General features: G+C 40.0%; 2 protein-coding genes across 11 annotated transcripts in view; both read right to left on the reverse strand.

The window, feature by feature from the left end:
* Window positions 1-2,388: 2,388 nt before the first annotated feature.
* Window positions 2,389-4,288, reverse strand: FABP2 (fatty acid binding protein 2). The gene is made up of 4 exons (XM_041482332.1): window positions 4,222-4,288; window positions 3,362-3,534; window positions 2,659-2,766; window positions 2,389-2,439 (listed from the first exon to the last, which is right to left on the reverse strand). The coding sequence occupies exons 1-4, from the start codon at window positions 4,286-4,288 to the stop codon at window positions 2,389-2,391; spliced, it is 399 nt and encodes a 132-aa protein (XP_041338266.1).
* A 4,783-nt stretch (window positions 4,289-9,071) lies between these two features.
* PDE5A (phosphodiesterase 5A) overlaps window positions 9,072-18,146 on the reverse strand; it is a 105,720-nt gene continuing 96,645 nt past the window's right edge. For all 10 annotated transcript variants that reach the window (XM_041482268.1, XM_041482269.1, XM_041482267.1 and 7 more), the window contains 6 exons: window positions 17,168-17,268; window positions 16,996-17,073; window positions 16,581-16,644; window positions 16,286-16,360; window positions 15,725-15,808; window positions 9,072-14,394 (listed from right to left, as the gene is read on the reverse strand). In XM_041482268.1, the coding sequence (XP_041338202.1) occupies window positions 14,260-14,394; window positions 15,725-15,808; window positions 16,286-16,360; window positions 16,581-16,644; window positions 16,996-17,073; window positions 17,168-17,268 (537 nt within the window). In that variant the 3' untranslated portion in view covers window positions 9,072-14,259. The remainder of the gene's footprint in view (window positions 14,395-15,724; window positions 15,809-16,285; window positions 16,361-16,580; window positions 16,645-16,995; window positions 17,074-17,167; window positions 17,269-18,146) is intronic.

The following is an 18,146-nucleotide window of genomic DNA, read 5'->3' on the forward strand; positions in this document are numbered from 1 at the left end:
ACAAAGAGCGGATAATAAATCGCGCAAACAAATAAATAAAGCTGGGGTGGTTTGGAATCAGCTTCCAGTTTCCTGAGAGGCATTTGTGCTCCCGAGGCCTTCTGAGGCGGGGCTGTGGGAATGCCAAGGCTGCTCCCAGGGTCCCGCTCCTGAAGCGGATCCTTTCCTCCAGGCGGCACAGTCCGTCGGGCTGACCGACCGACAGACGGACAGACCGACGGCCCGCCCGCCCCCGAACGCCGCTCCTCACCTGGGCCGCGCCCTCAGGGCAGCAAGTAGATGAACAGGAAAAGCGCCAGATCGAAGAGGATAAAAAGCCACAGGTCCAGCCAGTAGGACTGTCCCGACAGGGATCGTGACATCACCCGCCCACCATCGTCCTGCTCCTGCTCCTGCTCCCGCTCCCGCTCCCGTTCCGGCTCCCGCGGCCGCCGCCGCGCCGCCGCCTCCATCTCCTCTGCGGAAAGGGAATGCAGGGGGCGGCCCCACCGCGCAGGCGCCAGCGGCTCTTCCGGGTGCGGCACCAATGAGAACGGAACGCACGTACCACGGCCACGCCCCCGGGATCACGCGCTGCGGCCCCGCCCCTCCCGCCTCAGGCCCCGCCCCGCCATTCCCACCTCAGGGAATGCAATCTCCGCCTCAGGCAAGGCTCCACCATTCCCGCCTCAGCCAAAGCCCCGCCATTCCTGCCTGAGGAAAGCCCTGCAATCCCCTCCTCAGGCACAGCTCCACCATTCCCGCCTCAGGAAAGTCCCACAATCCCCGCCTCAGGCACCGCCCGGGCCCCCCCGCCTCCGGCAAGCTCCACAATTCCCGCCTCAGGCACCGCTCCGCCTCAGCCAAAGCCCTGCGATCCCCTCTTCAGGCACCACCCCGACATTCCAGCCTCAGCCAAAGCCCCCACCATTCCCGCCTCAGGTAGGACCCCGCAATGCCCGCTTCAGGAAAGCCCCGCCGTTCCCGCCTCAGGCGCAGCTCCACCATTCCCGCCTCACGCGCCTCCTCCCCGTCTCCGCCTCGGCGGGAGCCCCGAAATCCCTGCCATAGGCACAGCCCCGGCCCTCCTGCCTCAGGCACCGTCCCGTAGGGCGGGCTCTTGAGGTAAAGACGCTGGACACCGACAATATTTCTGCTTGTCCCTGTGTTTTGGGGATAAGTGATGCTTGTTGTGGATTCCCCAGCGCTGGTGACTGACATTCCTTCCTGAGCGCTGCTGGCTGCTGCTCCCTGCCAGGTGAGATGCGGACACTGGGGAGGAGCAGGCGGTCAGTCCTGTCGCACCGTGTTGGTCTTGTCCTGCCACCTGCGCCGGGGCTTGTGTGGAAATAAACACTGACGAACTCGTCCCGGTGCGGTTTCATGGAGAGCAGATGATGCCCTGAGAAAAACTAGGAGACCTTTTGGGAATCCTCTTGTGAAGAAGTTTGGGAAAATTAAAATTGTTTTAAGACACACTCCTCTCCTTAAGGTTAGTTGGAGCTTGTGCAGGGAACAAATGTGGAGAAATTAATGTAGATAGTGTATTCTATCTTTACATGCACTACACACAGCTGCAGTAGTAAATAGAAATAAATGAAGTGGCACGACCTGATGCCACACTCACAGCTGGGATGTGCCACCCTCAGTTCTTCCAGTTCACTCCACACTGAAACCAGGGCTATCATTTTTGTGTCCCGAAGAGTGACCAGATGCCCAGGAGTGTGTGAAACAAAACCTTTCTCTTGGCAGCTATGACCCCTTCTTAGACTCAGTATTAGGAGATATCAAGAGATTTTATTAAGAGATAAGGCAGATTGCAAGCAGGTGCTTCTGAACAGAGCTTACTTTTCTTAAACAAGCACTTACGGGTAGTTTTCCTTTGTAAGTTCGGTCAATAGAAATAAGGATGGATTTGTCTTTGTATAGCAGGAATTGGTTGAGCATGTGTAGTAGATGAAGAGATTTGGGGCAAACCAGGGACAGTACTTCTCTTTTAAATCTCATCCCCATCTCTATTATCTCCTTTATTTTTGATTTTCCCATAATTTTGCACAATATTAAATACTCAGAGAAACTGTTTCTCAGTAGAAGTACCTTTTTTAAGGAAACTAAGTTTCCATTTGAGAGCTTGTGCAAAAAATACTGAAGTTCTACTTGTGCAAAATAGTTTCTGCAGCCTTTGTGACCCTTCAGTAGGACTAGGTACAAAAGAGATTTTAGTGGTTGGTAATGGGAATTTGTTCATTCAAGGCAAACCAGTAACATAAAGAACTAGCCCATGTTTTCAGCAGGGCTAGGTAGCTGTAGGGAGGTGTTGTGAGGGGATGGAAAGGTAAACAACTCAGGATGAATAGAAAATGATATTTTATTGTTCCTTCATTGCGGTGCAGTTTCTGTGTGAAGTGCTTAGCCCCTTTTGAAGAATCTCTTGGACTCAACTCCTTCATATACGTAGGTCTGTTAAAAATTAAGAAGGAAAAATCAGTGGCTGGAATTGCAGTTTCATTTCCCAAACGTGGTTTGGAGAGTTTTAAATTCTTTATAGGCAACTGAGAATTTTAACTATAGATAAATGAAGTTATTTGGCTTGAAGAAAATATTTTCTACTTTTAGAAAAGCTTTTAAAACTTTTCTGTTGATTCTGTTGCAAACTTGTGTGTAAATGTCTTAACTCACCTGAACGAGCTCATCACCCACGATTTCTCTGGTTGCTTTAAGTACTTTTCCATTGTCTTTTCTGGTAAATGTGCCCACAAGTTTATTTCCTTCCAGGGTCCAAGCACCCTATGATGGGAAAAAAACCCAAATGTTTTGCAATAGTTATGGCACTGATTTGGTTTAAAGGCTGTAGAATACTTAAAAGAGAAAAAAGATTAAAACAGTGTAATAATGCTTTTTAGAAAGGCTGTAAAAATGAAATTTTAATAAAACCATTGGCTTTTAAATTTAAATGCATAATAGCCAACCTAGGTGTATTTTACTGGTCAGCACACCTTATTTTAAATAATTGTATCAAGAGAGATTTGTAATTTCTTACAAATACTCACTCTGCGCTCTAGGTGGTGGACTTGAGTATTAGAAGTAAAATTGCAAATCACCTGGATTTCATCTTGTGAAAATTGCTACTTGCTTTGCTTTTTGGGCTCTCTGGAACCCTGACATCCATGGTACAGTGTTGAACCTTTAACACTAAAGACTCCCTTGTGCTTTGGTGTATAAGCTGCAAGCATTCCTGAACAGTTAGGTTCAGGAAAATGTAATGTAATTCAGAAGGAGAATTTAAATTAAAAATTAGGAAGACAAATTGTTTATCTTGAAACTACAGGTTATAAAGTCATTATCATGTAGTAAATATTGAACTGTGTAGGAAGACTCTTACAGAAAGTTCAGTCCCATCAGCCAGGCTGTACTCAAAGTTGGCTCCCAGAGTAAATTCAAGCTCTATGTTTCGGAAGTTGCTGGCTTCTTTGACATTAAATTTGTCCCCATTTTGTTGGATGGTGAGCTTCAGATTATCATGGGCTCCCAGTTTTCTTTTCATTATGCCAACACCTAAACAAATCAGTTAACATTAGTCAGAAAACACCCCCCAAATCTCTGCTGGAGCATCATATTTGTCTTTTTTAAATCAATTTAATCAATCTATGTGGCCAAGTGAGTTTATTCCAGCATTCTGACCCAAATATTTGTCCTTCAGGTTTCATCAAGGCCATGTTCACTAGTACACATACAGTACAAATTGCTGTCTTAACTGCAGTAGTTAGATTTATGTCCATATAATGCACACTTTGTACAAACTTCAAGTAAATATCAGGATGTTAGAATTACTTGAATTAAGTGTTTCTCTGAAATTGAAGAATGATGATTTCTTCCCTGCTGAATTTTTAAACTGGTTTGATGTTGTCAAAATAATAGTTCAGTTATAGAATTCAGTTTAAAGTTTATCCATTCAAGTTGTCTGAGCCTTTTCCTCAAATCTAGACTTAGATATTCTTTTTTTCTGCTGAAATAAATTTGGAATTACTTAAAATGCTTAAGATTAACGCAGAGTAATTAAAATCAGAACATTTCTCAGCATCTTCTTGCCCTGCCTCAGGATATTTTGAAAATAGATGCAGGGGCAGAGCAGCCAAGAGTGAAAGGCCAGGATGGCCCGAAGGTAGTTCTCAGACAGTTTGGGTTTGTATTCAGCTGGAGTGATATTTTTCCTGCAGAAGGGATTGGAAAGATGAGCCTTACCCATTGCTTCCATGAACTTCTCATAGTTCTCATTTCTGTCAACTTTCCAAGTGCCGTCGAAGGCCATGGCTGTGCCTGCAGGAGGGCTGCTCTGCAGGGCCGAGTCTTTGCACAGGGAATTTATGTGCTGCCATATCTTGAAGGCAATTCACTGGATGACGAGGCTGAGTAAAGCTCAACCGATACGCTGACCTCTCCAAGGAGAAGTTCCCTGTTATTTAATCAAATTCCCAGTCCTGACCACACTGCTTGCTGAATCTGTCTTATTGCCCCCAGATCATGGCAGAATCTTTATTGCTCATCTCAATTAAGAATTGCTAATCCATTCATTCTATCTACAATGTGGGGTAAAAATCCAGTGTCTAGTGAAAGTAATAATTAAACTAACAGCATTGCTTGACATTTTCTATCTCAGTTGCATCTTCAAGATTGTTGGAGTGTCTTCAGACAATTGGAGGTGATATTATTTACCTAACAAAACAAACACAAGTCTCTACTTTGTCCATTATAATTTGTTTGGGGCCTGTTCTGCTCAGCACAACAAGCATGGGCCAGAGGATTTACTGAATGTCTGCAGGTTGTTTCTGAAAACTCCTCTTGCTGCCTGTCTAACATTGAGCTGTGGAAATTGGGATGGTAGTCTCTATTCGTGTGATCAGTTGTTTTGTATATGTAGTTTAAATTCTCAGCAGCATCTACAAATTTTCTTCATTATAACACATTCAGTGAAGAAAGCAGCCAGATGGAAGGTGATCAGGCTGTTTACTCCTGAGGGTGAGGAGGGAAGTACCTCCCATTGAAATGTGCCTTTCACAACAACCTTTAGGTTTTTGTGCATAGTTTTCACACGGAGGTTCCCCCCCCCGCCCCCAGTTTCATGCAGTTTTTGATCACCTGAATAGCTCAAAAAATGTTTTAGCTCATGCCCTGTGCTGTGCCAATAATGCATGCCCGTCTGCCAGCTCAGAAGATGAGCAGACTTTAGTCTAAGAGTCAGATTATCTGTTTTTATTGCACTGGTGGGTATCTTGACCTTTTAGTTATCACTGGCAGTCTTACGTGATCTGTGTAGTTTATACACATAAACACCCAGTGTTGAGTTAGAGTTCATCCAAGCTGTTACATAACAAAACTGGTAACTCTCTTCACAGTCTTCTGGCAGTGGTTGTAGTGCAGCTTCTGCTGTATTTAGTAGAAAATCGAAGTCTAAAATAATGTGAGTTGCTCAGTATGACAAAATATGACTTTGGTTTTTCACATGTACTAGAATCACACAATCTAGACTGCATTTAGAGTTCTTTTGTCCTCCTATAGTAGCTGGTTCTCCTTCTAAAATCACAATTAAAATCGGTTTTGTAGATTTCCTTAGTTGGAATATTCCACAACCTTTTTGCTTTTTCTGTCTCCTTCTTCCTTGTGTGGTTTTCAGAACTACAGATTTTTCTTTGATGGTGCATTGAAATCTTGTTTTTTAGTATTGCTTTTTTCATGACAGTTTTGAAAGCTAAGGGTGTGTTCTTGGCTTCGTGCCTTTCTCCAACGTGCCAGCTTCAGAACACTGAAAATGGACAATCCTACTGACTTTGAAGTTTGATCTTTAGATGAGGTGGATGGCAATAAATTATTAACTTATATGGTTATGCCAACCTCATCCTGCCAATCGATGATCATTGTAGCAAGGTGTGTTGTGATGGCAATTTCCAGTGAAGTTCCAAAGATCGGGGTGACAAAAAGGCTTTTGCAGAGGGTTGTATTCATCTCCCCTGTTTATTGTTTTGTGGCTTGTATTCAAGTTCTTCTGACTAAAATTAGCCAGAACAGTAGAACTGTTGGGTTGGTTAAGGCTTGGTGCCAGCATAAACATAATATACTAATGAAAATATTGATTTCTATAATAAGAGATTAATCCCTGATAAAACCATGCAGATTGTGCAGTACTTATGGGTGTTTTCTACTGAGTGATTCTTCATTATGTCTTGGGGTGGGTTGCAAAGATGGATCCTTTACTGGGAAGTTTCACTAAGCATTTGAACCACAATACTCAATTCTGTATCAATGTGGTAAATAGACAGTTGTATGCCAGTAAAGCCAATTTAAGCCTAACAGTGGGTGGCCTAGCAACCAGGAGCTTGATGGAGCCTAACTAATGCCATGTCTTGGATAAATAATTTCAAAGTACCTGTTGCAATTGGGTGTTGCATTGCAGCAGGATTAGATCCTGCTTGAGCTAGATGTTGTCCTACTGCAGCTGCCTGTTTGCTGAATTTCTGCTTTTACTTTTGTTGGAGGAGAATCTCCTGGATGCTGCTAATGTGAAATCTGTTCAGCAAGAAAATTCAGCATTTGAGGATTGCCTAGAAATTTCCAGTGAGTATAGATCCATTTGTGTAATTAGTTAGCAGTGGGCTGTGTGTTTTAAAGCTTGCTCATAACTGTGTGTATACACTGCTTTCTAATTCCTGTGTAATGGCTCTGATCCATAAAGTGCTGCATTTTTGAGAGTTTTTTATTGGAGAAAACTGAAGTGCAGGAGCTAATAAGATCCAGGTTGAAAAAAATCTGGAAGCAAAATTTAGAATGAAAACAGTAACAACCCTGGTATTTATTTTGTCAGTTTCTATATGCTAAAATGAATCCTAGGATCACATAGAATAATAAAATCTGGTCTTGTTTCAATCAAAAAAGGGTGACAGTGAACAATTGCCAATAAAAGTAAGTGTGCTTTTCCAGAAAAGGTTAAATGAATGGCATTAGTGCCATTTGACACTTGCCACACAGAGACTGATATGCCATTTGTCCTGTGGGGCTTTTTGTCAGGCTTTTCTAAGGGTATTTAAATTTATACTTGAATATTCCTTCATTCCCCAATTTCTTTTTGTTTAGAATATGAAATGTGATCATAGAGTGGGGTCAAGTTATAGTCCAGTGAGCTAAAAATGTACAGTATTGAAAGTCTGCATCAGTCATTTCAGTTTCTCCAAAATCTGAACTGCACTTTTAGCTCATTTTGACACAACTGTTTTGCTTATTGTGGACTTTTTCTCTTGGTTATAATATGGCTCCAAACCCCACAAAAGTTTTTTGTGATTATCTGGATTAGTGGCTTGAATCTAATTTAATATTTAAAATAGTGAACTTCAGAGTTCTTCTGAAGTGCAGCATTATAGCAAGAGAGCACCCTGTATGGCTAAGATGTTTAAATATTTGTATTTGCAAAAGGAAAAGATGGTTTCAGATTAAAATTCCTTTCTTAGTTTGGGCATCATGTGTCTCACGTAAAAGCAGAACAGACACCGAGGTTCTGGTGCCCTTTCCAGCTCAGAAATGGATTTTCCATGTGACCTTGATCGAATTAACCCCTCTGTTTATCTCTAAAATGACCTTTCCTTTCATTAAGAAGCTCTATATATCATAAAATAAATTGCCAGTGACTTAATTAACTACTACAATAAAAGCATCCTGAATGCTTATATGCAAATGTATCATGTGTAAACTATTGGTATGATTCAACCGTGGATTTACTCCTAGAATTTGATGGTGTTAAACAAGAGAAAACTCTGTAAACTGTAGTTTTTTCAGCCATTTCAGAGCCATTATGAACTGCGGTATTTTTCAGCTGAAGTGGTTCTAAAGTTCTGTGTGTGTGTTAAGAAATGCTACTGTTCTAAAACTCAGTGACTGTCAGATTCCATAAGTCTGTCCCTAAAGCTTACTATCGGAACAAACTCACTCATGTGAGATTTTTTTCTAAAAATCTTAAAGGGTGAGGTTTCATGGGAATGTGAAATGCAATAACTGTCACCACTGCTGCTAAAAATGTGGCTGGAGGAAAGAGCTTTTGTCTTTTCCATTTGTTAATGAGGCATCAGACCTGTACAAGAAGAGACAGACCCTGTGTGATGTTCGTTCACCTCTTCAATAAAAATGCCCTCGCTCAAGGTCGTGTTCTTTCCAGGGCTGGGTAAGAAATGGATCCCAGTGCTCCTGCTGCAAACACTGCCACTTCTCAGAAGGGAATTCAAACCTCCAGCAGGCCAGAAAGGCTGAGCAGCAGCATGACTGGGCTGGTGAGGGGATGGAAAGATTGTAGTCCCAGCAGCAAATGGTGACCTGGTGTTTGCAGATATGCACGGGCACTTGTGCAGTTGCACTCATAAATGCAGTTGGTTCAAGCAAACAGTGCTTGTGTTTTGTGCTGAGCTAAATCTGGCCCTTCATAACTTCTTGAATGAGCCTGCTGTTTGTCAGGGGTGTACATACTTCTTGGTTTTGCCTAGAGCTAAAAAAAGTCAAACCAGAAGTGTTGCTGTGAAGGAGCTAATAGGCAAAGAAGAGAAATTGCCAAGAAGCCCACTGGTCCAGAATTACTTCTAGGATCAGCAGTTTGGGCAAGATGAGTCTTTGGTTGTTGAAAATTTTTTTTTCCCATGGTTTTGGTTGAAGTCACTGGGCTGACTATTTCTATGTCTCTTGCAATTGATATCCCCCAGGAACTGATCTATGGCGGCAGAGGATGAGGATACATCTGTGTAACCCTTGTATTTACTGGTTCTGCTTTCTGTCAGAAATGAACTGGTTTCTGACAGCTCTCAGGAGGTGCAGCTCCAGTGCTCTCTAGTGGTCAGTGGCACTGAGTTATTTTTTGTGGTTTTGAAACAAGAACTACTTTACTCCTGGCTGATCTCAGTAGTACTCAGAAGTATCTTGATATTAATAGATATTTTTCTCTTCAGGATTTCTAGGACCTAGAAAAGTTACTATGAAATACAAATTTACAGAAGCAAATTATTTGAATCAGGCATTAAAAATTACACCTCAATAATATTAATTATAACAAACAGTAAACTTTTACATCATCCTTTTTATTTCAAAAAGCATGAAAACTGTACAAAGAGAAGAATGAAGAAATAAGTAATAAGCACCAGTCTGACCAAAGAAAATAAGCTGACCCTTATGTTCTCTAGCAGCTGTATGGTAAGTAGGGCTAATGATTCTCTTAAGTAATGTAACTAGCTTTATTCTAAGAAGTCATACGACAGAAGCAAGACAGAACACATGATATTCAGAAGACTTTAATACTGCTTAAAGGCAAAAACATAATATACAGAGAAACCCCTTAACCTAGTACAAAAATACTGTGCACAGAAACTATATATTTGTTCAGGTATTTTTAAAAGATAGAAGAATACAAATGGACAAACTCAGTGACTAGTGACTGTGATTAAGGTTTTTATTAAACTATAATAGGAATGTATGTTAAAACTATTTACAGTGCATTTCAAACTACATTCTTTAAGAGACACATGCAGGTGTCTGCCATGTGAATACAAAGAGGACTCAAATTCTAACTTCAGTTACATCTGTAAGGTACCTTGGGCATCGGTGGGAATAGCTGAACCAGCAAAGAGCAGGTGAGGCAGCTGTCACCAAGGATAAGGGCTTGGTCCCTCTTTACAGGTAAGAAAAGATGGATTTGACCCATTCTTTCACTTTCTATACAGCACAACCCAGCTCCCCTGAGGTAAATGGGAATCACAATATTGACTTCAGGTGGGCATCTGAGCATGCGTGAGGCCCTGGCATGCCAAGCTTGTGCTGTGGGAGTCAGTGGGAACCAGCAATTACAGAGCATTGTCACATAAATACACATTTACAAACACTGGTACTCAGATATTAGCTTCTCTATGAAAACAACCTTCCTTATGTAGAGGAGAAACTTTCCCATGCAATTTCCATTCACCTCACAATGACCAAGATGAAATATCCTGCTGTCACAATTTGCTGCATTTAGTGAGTGTCACTAATTACCAGGACAGATTCTGTGATGTTTCTTCTTCCTGTCAAAGTCCAAAGCAAAAAACTCAGCCCTCATTATTTACCATACTCTGGCCAAACTTATTCTGCTGTTCAAGCTTATGTTTTAAATTAGTGCAAGCCCCTGAAAAAGTACAGCAGGGAACTAGGAAATAAAGCTGAATACCTTATGGAATGTAAACTGCATGTAATTTAACATGAAGAAAAAACCTGCAGCATCACAGAGATAAGACTCTGAATGAATACTACTATATAAATTTGCTTGAAATATGAGGTCTTTATAAAAACCTTTAAAAACATGTGAATTTACTACAAGCAAGGCAATGTTTTTCCATATCAAGTCTTTGCTGTGTTCTTATGCTTGACTCAAAGGGACAGCAGCTGAATCACTCCTCTAATTTTAAGGGCCTAGGCCTGATTCTTCATTATCTTTCTGTATAGTGGGTTGGAAAATCAGTTACCTGGTAATTTTGACAAACCTTATGTATGAATTAATTAAGTGCCCTGAATTTGTCAGTTCATACCTCTACCAGGTAAAATGTATTGGGTTGGAATTCAAAAGATGCATACAATTGTCAGGGGGTGATGTGTGTAAAGATGCTTTGGTTCTCTCTTCTGAGGAGAAATCAGCTAATCATCAGTGAAGTTAATTGTTTTCTTTTATCAGTAGCTCACTTGTATATGTGCACAGTGAAAATATGAGTAATCTGCTCTTAACTATAAACTGCTTCTAATTATAAAGTCACACCATCTCCAAAGTCAGCATTACATTATTTCCTCCCCACTTTCTTTAACTGTATGGTATAATAGAAAACCTAGGCCTTCTACAGCTATTATTGCATGTGTGGCTAATTTCTTGGAAGAGAAACAGTACCTACAGCTCAAGAGCTTCACTGTTGGAATTAGAAGAGGTAGGATTAATCAGTAATTTTGTGTTAACACAAGTAATTTTTTTCAGAACAAATCCAGAAGTAAAAGTGTACTTCAAGCATTAAACTGTGCTGTGGAGTGAGTTTGAAAGAAATCATGTTTGTGTCTGAGATCAAGTAGGATACTAACTTAGTTGTCCTCATTGAGAGAAGTATTAAGGATTAGTGGGACAAGTTCTTGTCCCCAGAGATTTAAATCTCAAATGTGACAATGGTTTCAATGGATTTAAGGCTGAACTGACAGTGATAAACTCCATTTCAGCTGGTTTCTTGTGTAAGCCACACTGATTGTTACAGCTAGACAATGTAATGTATTTGAGAGCAGACTGAAATAATGAGATATAGCTCATGATGAAATTAATGACAGCTGCATAGCTGTAATCCACCAGCTGGCTTTGAAAAGGTTGAAGTCTGAAGACAGTGAACTTGAAGCAGGAAACCTGCTGTAGCCAGGTTGGATTTGGGGTTTTTTCCCCATATTATCCCCTGTCTACATTATAAAAGGAAGGAGCACTTTCTGCAATTGAGTCTCACAAAGCCATGACGCACTGTGATTTTGCCTTCAGGCAGAGTAAAACACTCTGTAAAGGCTCTGAATCTCATGAAATACAGCACTCTATGCTTTTAAGGTTCTTAAACCAGTAGTTTAAAGGCTTTGGTTTTGTATAAATACATACAGATACAGGTGTGCTATGATATTTAAATGTTTATTTACTAGGAACTGTATGTTTATATGTATGTTCCAACATTTATGGTGGAAAAGATTCTATGGGATAAATGTGTACAGATATATAATTAAATATATGCACATACTGTATAACTGTTCATTTTAAGTGAACCTTTAAAAAAATGTAACATCATGCCCTTTTTTTCAAGTCAAAGGTATGAATCCAGCACTCCTTCATAGCGTTTATAAATTTAGTTATAATAAAGCTTTGCTGAACACACAATATACCCAAGAAATATTGGAATATTAATGTCAAAGTTACATCAATACACTGTGATATCATCATAGTTATCTGCTGTGTTGTCACCATGAGTTACTAGTCTCAACCATAATAGCAAGAATACACCTTTATATACATATATTTTATTCCTATTTATATTAAATATTTATCTCATCAGCATAATAATTATATTTCAGTATCTCAAGCACTCAAGGAAAAGACTATACAAGGGCTATGCAAATCCTGAAGCAAAGTTTTCTATTTATCCAAAAGTACCTAAAACCTTTTTCTGGGGGGTTGTGTTGGCAGGGTCAGGCTGCTGTCACCTGCACACTGTGTATGCACAGAAATACCCATATGGAGTACTGCAAAACAGCAGTCCTGAAATTCTTAGTGAGTGTTGCAATCCCTCCTTTTTTTTTTTTTTAATTTTTTTAATTTGTTGGGATAGAATGAGGATAAATACTTCTGTAGAAAAATGTTTTCAAATTCATAGTTGCAACCATTTATTATTGGTGCTCACTAGAGAAGTCTGAGATAGGACTTCATCAGTGACAAATAATTTAGGGTGGCAGAAATGCTACTGTCAGAATACCTTGTTCTACATTTAAAAAAATATTGACTCTAACTCAGTATCATCAAACATTTTGAAACATTTCCTTCATCTTTTCTTAGCTTCTGGCATAGTTTATCTAAATGAAGAAATTGATAAAAAGGGAGAGTTTTCCCTTTTAGACCAGCTCTTACAAGTTGGCTTGACAATCTCCTGGGACGAAGAATTTATTGCAGTTTCCAACTAGAATTTCCTGGATTATTGTCATAGAATTAAATTCCCACACTTCAAAGTCCAGTGCCAAATGGGCTACTTTTGCCAAATGCTGATTTTAACTAAAAAATTATTATTACAGATTTAAAAACTGGAATATTTTGTGTGTCTCTGTGCAGCCAAAGTTGCATGTGCTGCTAATGCATTTTAGACTTGATGGCATTCATCTCCTCATCCTGTCCATCTAAGAAATAGTATTCTCCTTGTATTCCTCTTTTGGGATTTGTCCAATGTGTATATTTTATTTAATTGCTTCCCAATGCAAAACCATTTTCATTAATTATCTTCACTTAAATAATACAGCAATTTCTCTTTTTATAGTGCAAGTTAATTGATTTCTTACTTTACAGAACATTAATGCCTCACATACAAATGACAACTCCCTGTAACACTCTTGGCTATTTTTGCTTTTGGTATTATTTTTTTCCTATTTCTTCAAGACACTATGATTAATCATTTTTAACTAATGTTAAGATATTAACATAAAACTTTCTTCAGAGTGGTCGTAGCCATTTCCTAGTAACACTGGCCTGAAGAATCAGTCATTGATGGCCACCAGGAGTGTGCCCTTCCTGCATCATTCTGATTCAGCTTTTCACCTCTTGCTCTTGCAGTCATTCTCTTCTGCCTGTGATCCAGTCTGTTGGTTAGACGATGTTAAAATCAACTTCCAAATCAAGTTAAAACCAGCATACAAAACAATCCTGTTTTGTTTCCATTTCTCTGAGTGCTTCTGGCAGCTTTCTATGGGAGCTGTTGTTCCATGGCAGCCTGTCAGTTACGCTGGGACTTTTCATTGGTCTCAAGCAATTCCCATTGGGCATGGAGAGCTCAGACACCTCTGCTGCACAACTCATGAGACTCCCATTGCCTAGTAATTCACAGGGGTCTTAGACATTTCTTCAGCTGGAATAACACATTTGCTAAGACATCCATCTAATGTGGAAAAAACCCGAACTCTACTGGGTGCACAGATTTTGGGGTTTTTCACCTCAGAGCCCAGTTCTGCTTTCTGAGAGAGGTTAGCAATAGTTTATTTGGAATAGGCTCCCCACAGTGAGTCCCAGTCTTTCCTCTGAACCTCTGGAAAGAGAACAGGCAAGACGGCTCAATACTTTTATAACATAACACAGCAAAATGGGAGGAGGGAGAGAAAAGGTGCAAAATGCAGTAGTCTTTCAGATACTGGCCACAACATGATCACTAAACAACTATGTACATCTGTAAAGCAACAGGCTCTAGAGCACAGTCAGTGCCTGCACCAGTACCTTCTTGTGGGCTGGGATAGCAAAAACCACCCCGCAGGTCTTCTTCCAATTCAGTCAGATGTTGATAAGAGAAACATATTGTCTTCAGATAATCTTGGCATCTACACAGTCATGCTAAATCTTGAAATGTGGAAAAAATAATACAGCAGTGGCAAAACATAAGCCAAATTCATACAGTGTTTAGCAAAATGCAATACTCCCCTATTACTGTGTCTCCTACGTGAACTTGAGCTTATGGTGGTGAAATCAGCATGTCAGTTCCGTTTGCCTTGGTTGCTTTCTCCATTGATCAGGTTCTCTTGCTGCTCAGCCAAGGCTTGCCATTTCTGCCTGTTTTTTCTGCAGCCATCCAGCAAAGGGGAGCAGGCCTCTGACACGTGTGTTAGGGCCTGAAATAAATTGAGAACACTGAAAACAAATTGCATTCAATTTTTAATTTAAAAATGGAGAATGAAACACAGCTCTCGATTTTTTTTCAGATTTCTGAACTTAGGGGAAGACTTGTAGATCATTAAATGCACTGGTTAGCTAACACAAGAGCTGAATACCATTTGGACTAGGATCACTTGGTAACTGTAGATATAAGCAGCAGTGCATGTTTCAGAGTAAATAATTCCAGTTTTTCTGGTCTTTCCATAAATAGAAAGGTAAAGCCCACCCCTAACAGAAGTATAGATGTTCAGGCTCTAGAACTGTGGGCATTCAAGTCTGCTCAGGCATTCTGGTAAAGTTTTCTGTTTGTCCAATCTGTATCTTTGCAGAGACACTCTTCTTTCAGTGACCTACCTCCTACTGGAGACAGTTTTCTGAGGCTTCAATGCACAGGCTGCTTTATTTTCCTGACATTTTCTACAGCACAGAAGCACTTGATTTTCAGGGACAGCAGCTAGTAGCTCCCTTTCTGCATCCCTGTTTCCTTTGAACTGGTGAATGTGCATTCTTTTCAGAAAAGCTAATTGTGTCAGAGGGAAAAATTCAAGTAATCATCCTGTTCCTTCCACTGGAAGGTTCCTAAGGATTCAGTTTTCTGTTCATCTCCTTTCTTTTTCTCACCTTGGTTTCTGTAAAATACTTGGTACAGTTCAAATAAACAGACTTTCACTCCAATGTTGTACTGGCTTAAAAAACCCCAGAAATCATTATGTTGTTTTTCACACTGTATTTCACCAAGCAGCTTCTCATACAGTTTGTGACTGGGACAAAAAAGCATTTCAGTGAATTATCTCATGTAATGCTTTGGTGTGTGATGACAGAGAAGGAAAAGAATGGGATGGGAAGTGTTAAAATTGGGTCCATTTCCTGTACATCACCTTTTGTATAATGAATTCTGAATTCTTTAAAAATTTTAAACATTTTCTATCAATGCACTGCTGGATACCATTCTTTCACTAGAGTTCAAAGCATGAGATTTGTGATTTTCCTTGATAATCCAGATATAACCCAAGGACATAACACCAATTGAACAGAGCACAGCATTTTAACTAGGTTTAAAAAAAATTGTGACAAAACATATTAATCAGACAAATATACAACTAATTATAAATACTAAAATAATAATTTCTTCAATAGAATAATGAACCATATGTAATACAAAATAAAAAAATATTTTCTAGCTAAGGGCCTAGTTTTTAATTTGATTTTTATTCTACTTGTAAATCTGTATCTACCAGTGAGTGGCTCTGGTTTCAGATATTTGCTGTTCTTCCTTAGGCACCATACCTCATACAGCTGCAAACAAACAGCATCTATGAATCCAACCTGCATGCTGGGAATTTTGTTTTTCTTCTCTCTGTTCATTAGATCCTGCAAATAATAAGTAAACAAGCTCTGTGTTTAAAGGCATTAAATAAAAAACCCAACCAAAACCAAAGAGTCTGGAATTAAAAAGCAGCACCTTAAACAGCACAGCAAGCTCAGCACAGCAGGGTATCATTACAGGTGTTGCAATGAAGGGAATTGGACTGCATGACTTCCCTCAGGAGTCTGGCTTTAGATTGACAGAGCCCAAACAGCCAGGCAAACTTACTGGGTTTGGATAGCTGCATATAGGTACCAATTTAGGAATGTATTTCCTAGCCCACTTAGTAATACTGACTTAAAGGAAATAACACTGTTCTTCTGGCTCAGAGATAATGACACACTATTGGTGTTTTGGAACCATAGAACAAAACTGGCTTCTAGGATGCCAGGGAAGGAGCTGGTCCTATAGTGTGGTCAGTGGGAGAAATTTTAAGTGCTGTTTCCAAAAGACATTTGGCAAGAGGTGATTCTGCCACTTACCGTGGGTTCTATGTTGAGTTCCTTCCGCTCTTTATCTCCTTGATCAAAGAACTCAGTAGCCACAAGCTCAGCAATCTGTAAGAGATTTCACTCATTGAGAGCTCTAAAAGTTTGCTTGCTACCTACAAACAAGAGTGGTTCCTGTCTGTCCTTAGGATATATCATATTAGCCCCCCACACACATTGTGAGACTCCAGCTCAGCATTCCACCCCTGCCTTTGCAGTAAAGACTGGGTGGAGGAAACGAACTTCAATGCAGTTTTCATTTAGGCTATTTTAAAAATTCAACACATACCCGTTGCTGAACTGGCCATGGTTTGGTTATGGCTGATAAGTCACAAGCAGTCATCAGCATTGCTCTGCAGAACAAACAAAAAGAAAGGGATAAATTACTATACATGAAATGTATGTAGCCACCAAGTCCAGTGACTAGTAAAATAGAATATAGAATTTCAAGGAACATCAAGTCAGAAAAACAAGTGAAATTAAAGCAAATGTAACTCCACATGCTATTTAACAAAATTTCTTATACAGGTTGACACTTAGTAGTTCAGACCCAGGGAGTTCAGTGATCTGTGTGACAATGGCAGCTTGTACAGGCCCAGAGCACAAAGACCTGCTGGGTTTAATGAAGTTCACAGCAACATGGCATGGGAAATTGGGTACCCAGTAATGTGAACTGATTTCTTGATTATTCTGCTTTTACTTACAGAAATAGCTCCTTTTGTGAGGGATCTTCCCAATTAAACTGCTTCTTCCTTAGAAGTTCAAAAAATTCTCCTCTCCTCCTTAAAAAGAAGTTAAAACAAAAGATTTTGCAGGATGCTGACATGATGCTAATATCCAGCAGTGATTATTCAGCCAAAGTTTCTTCTGACTTACTTGATGTATAGTGCCAAGTCTGTGGCAAGAATAGCTTGTTTTATCATTTTCAGTGTAGCCTTATATTCTTCAATGGAAAGGCTGCTGAGAATCTGATTTCCCTTTACAAAAACAGCCAAAAACAGTGCTATCAGTAAAATGAGCAACAGCACACCAGTTTGCTTAAGTGTCTCTAAGTCACCAAATCATTACGAGTTGCTTGCTGGTATCTGAGGTCATTCTTTTACCCTCCTTCCTCTTGCAGATTCCCCAGTTTAAAAATAAAACTTCCAGTCTTCCCGAGAAATGGCAGAAAGCCGCACAGCAACAACAACATCACTGACTATTACAAAATGAAACTGCAAGCAGAGCAACATCAAAGCCTTCAAGTACATTTCATTCATTAAAATTAAACTTGTCACTGGATGTATCACAGCTTCTCTTTCCATCCTTCCCCTCCCTGAAGCAGAGGAATTATAACAGATTCCCATACGTTCCCATATACCTCGAGTAAATGAAAATATTTTCCTTTTATGAAGCAGCATAAATAACAAGTTATTAAATAAAAGTATGAACTCAGCACCCCCTACTAAACCAAAGCACTACAGAGCAGGTGAAATGGAACTTGCCTCAATTGCTTTTCCATATTTGCCTACCTGAATAGGAAAGGATCATTACAATACAAAGGATGCCAGAAGTACCACAACCAATGGCACAAAAGGAGCAGTCCTTTGGAAGGATTGTGAATGCTGAATAACTGGTCTTGAGAATTAGTTAATAGTATCAAGCAAGAAGAATGTAGTTTTATTTGCATATTTACTAAACTTAGGTTTGGCTTCACTTTGGAATGTCAACACAAGCAGGGCTGCTTTGTGTATGTGTAGGCTAGAATGTTTTTGAAATGAGAGGAAGGACTGGGGTTTGTTTGGTGGTTCTTAAGAGGTCGTGAAGATGGCACAAAGCCTTCTGTTTCCTTTGGTCCAAGGAAGCAGGTACTCAG

The sequence above is a fragment of the Pyrgilauda ruficollis genome, unplaced genomic scaffold (assembly GCF_017590135.1).
Source record: "Pyrgilauda ruficollis isolate IOZ18807 unplaced genomic scaffold, ASM1759013v1 scaffold58, whole genome shotgun sequence".
Classification (NCBI taxonomy): domain Eukaryota; kingdom Metazoa; phylum Chordata; class Aves; order Passeriformes; family Passeridae; genus Pyrgilauda; species Pyrgilauda ruficollis.

Excerpts from the sequence above, each read along its gene's own strand:
- FABP2 (XM_041482332.1), bottom strand. The coding sequence starts at position 4,288 with ATGGCCTTCGACGGCACTTGGAAAGTTGACAGAAATGAGAACTATGAG. Across the intron at positions 2,767-3,361 it reads CTGATGGGACTGAACTTTCT|GGTGCTTGGACCCTGGAAGG; the intron begins GTAAGAGTCTTC and ends TTCCCATCATAG. Across the intron at positions 2,440-2,658 it reads TGGGTGATGAGCTCGTTCAG|ACCTACGTATATGAAGGAGT; the intron begins GTGAGTTAAGAC and ends AATTTTTAACAG.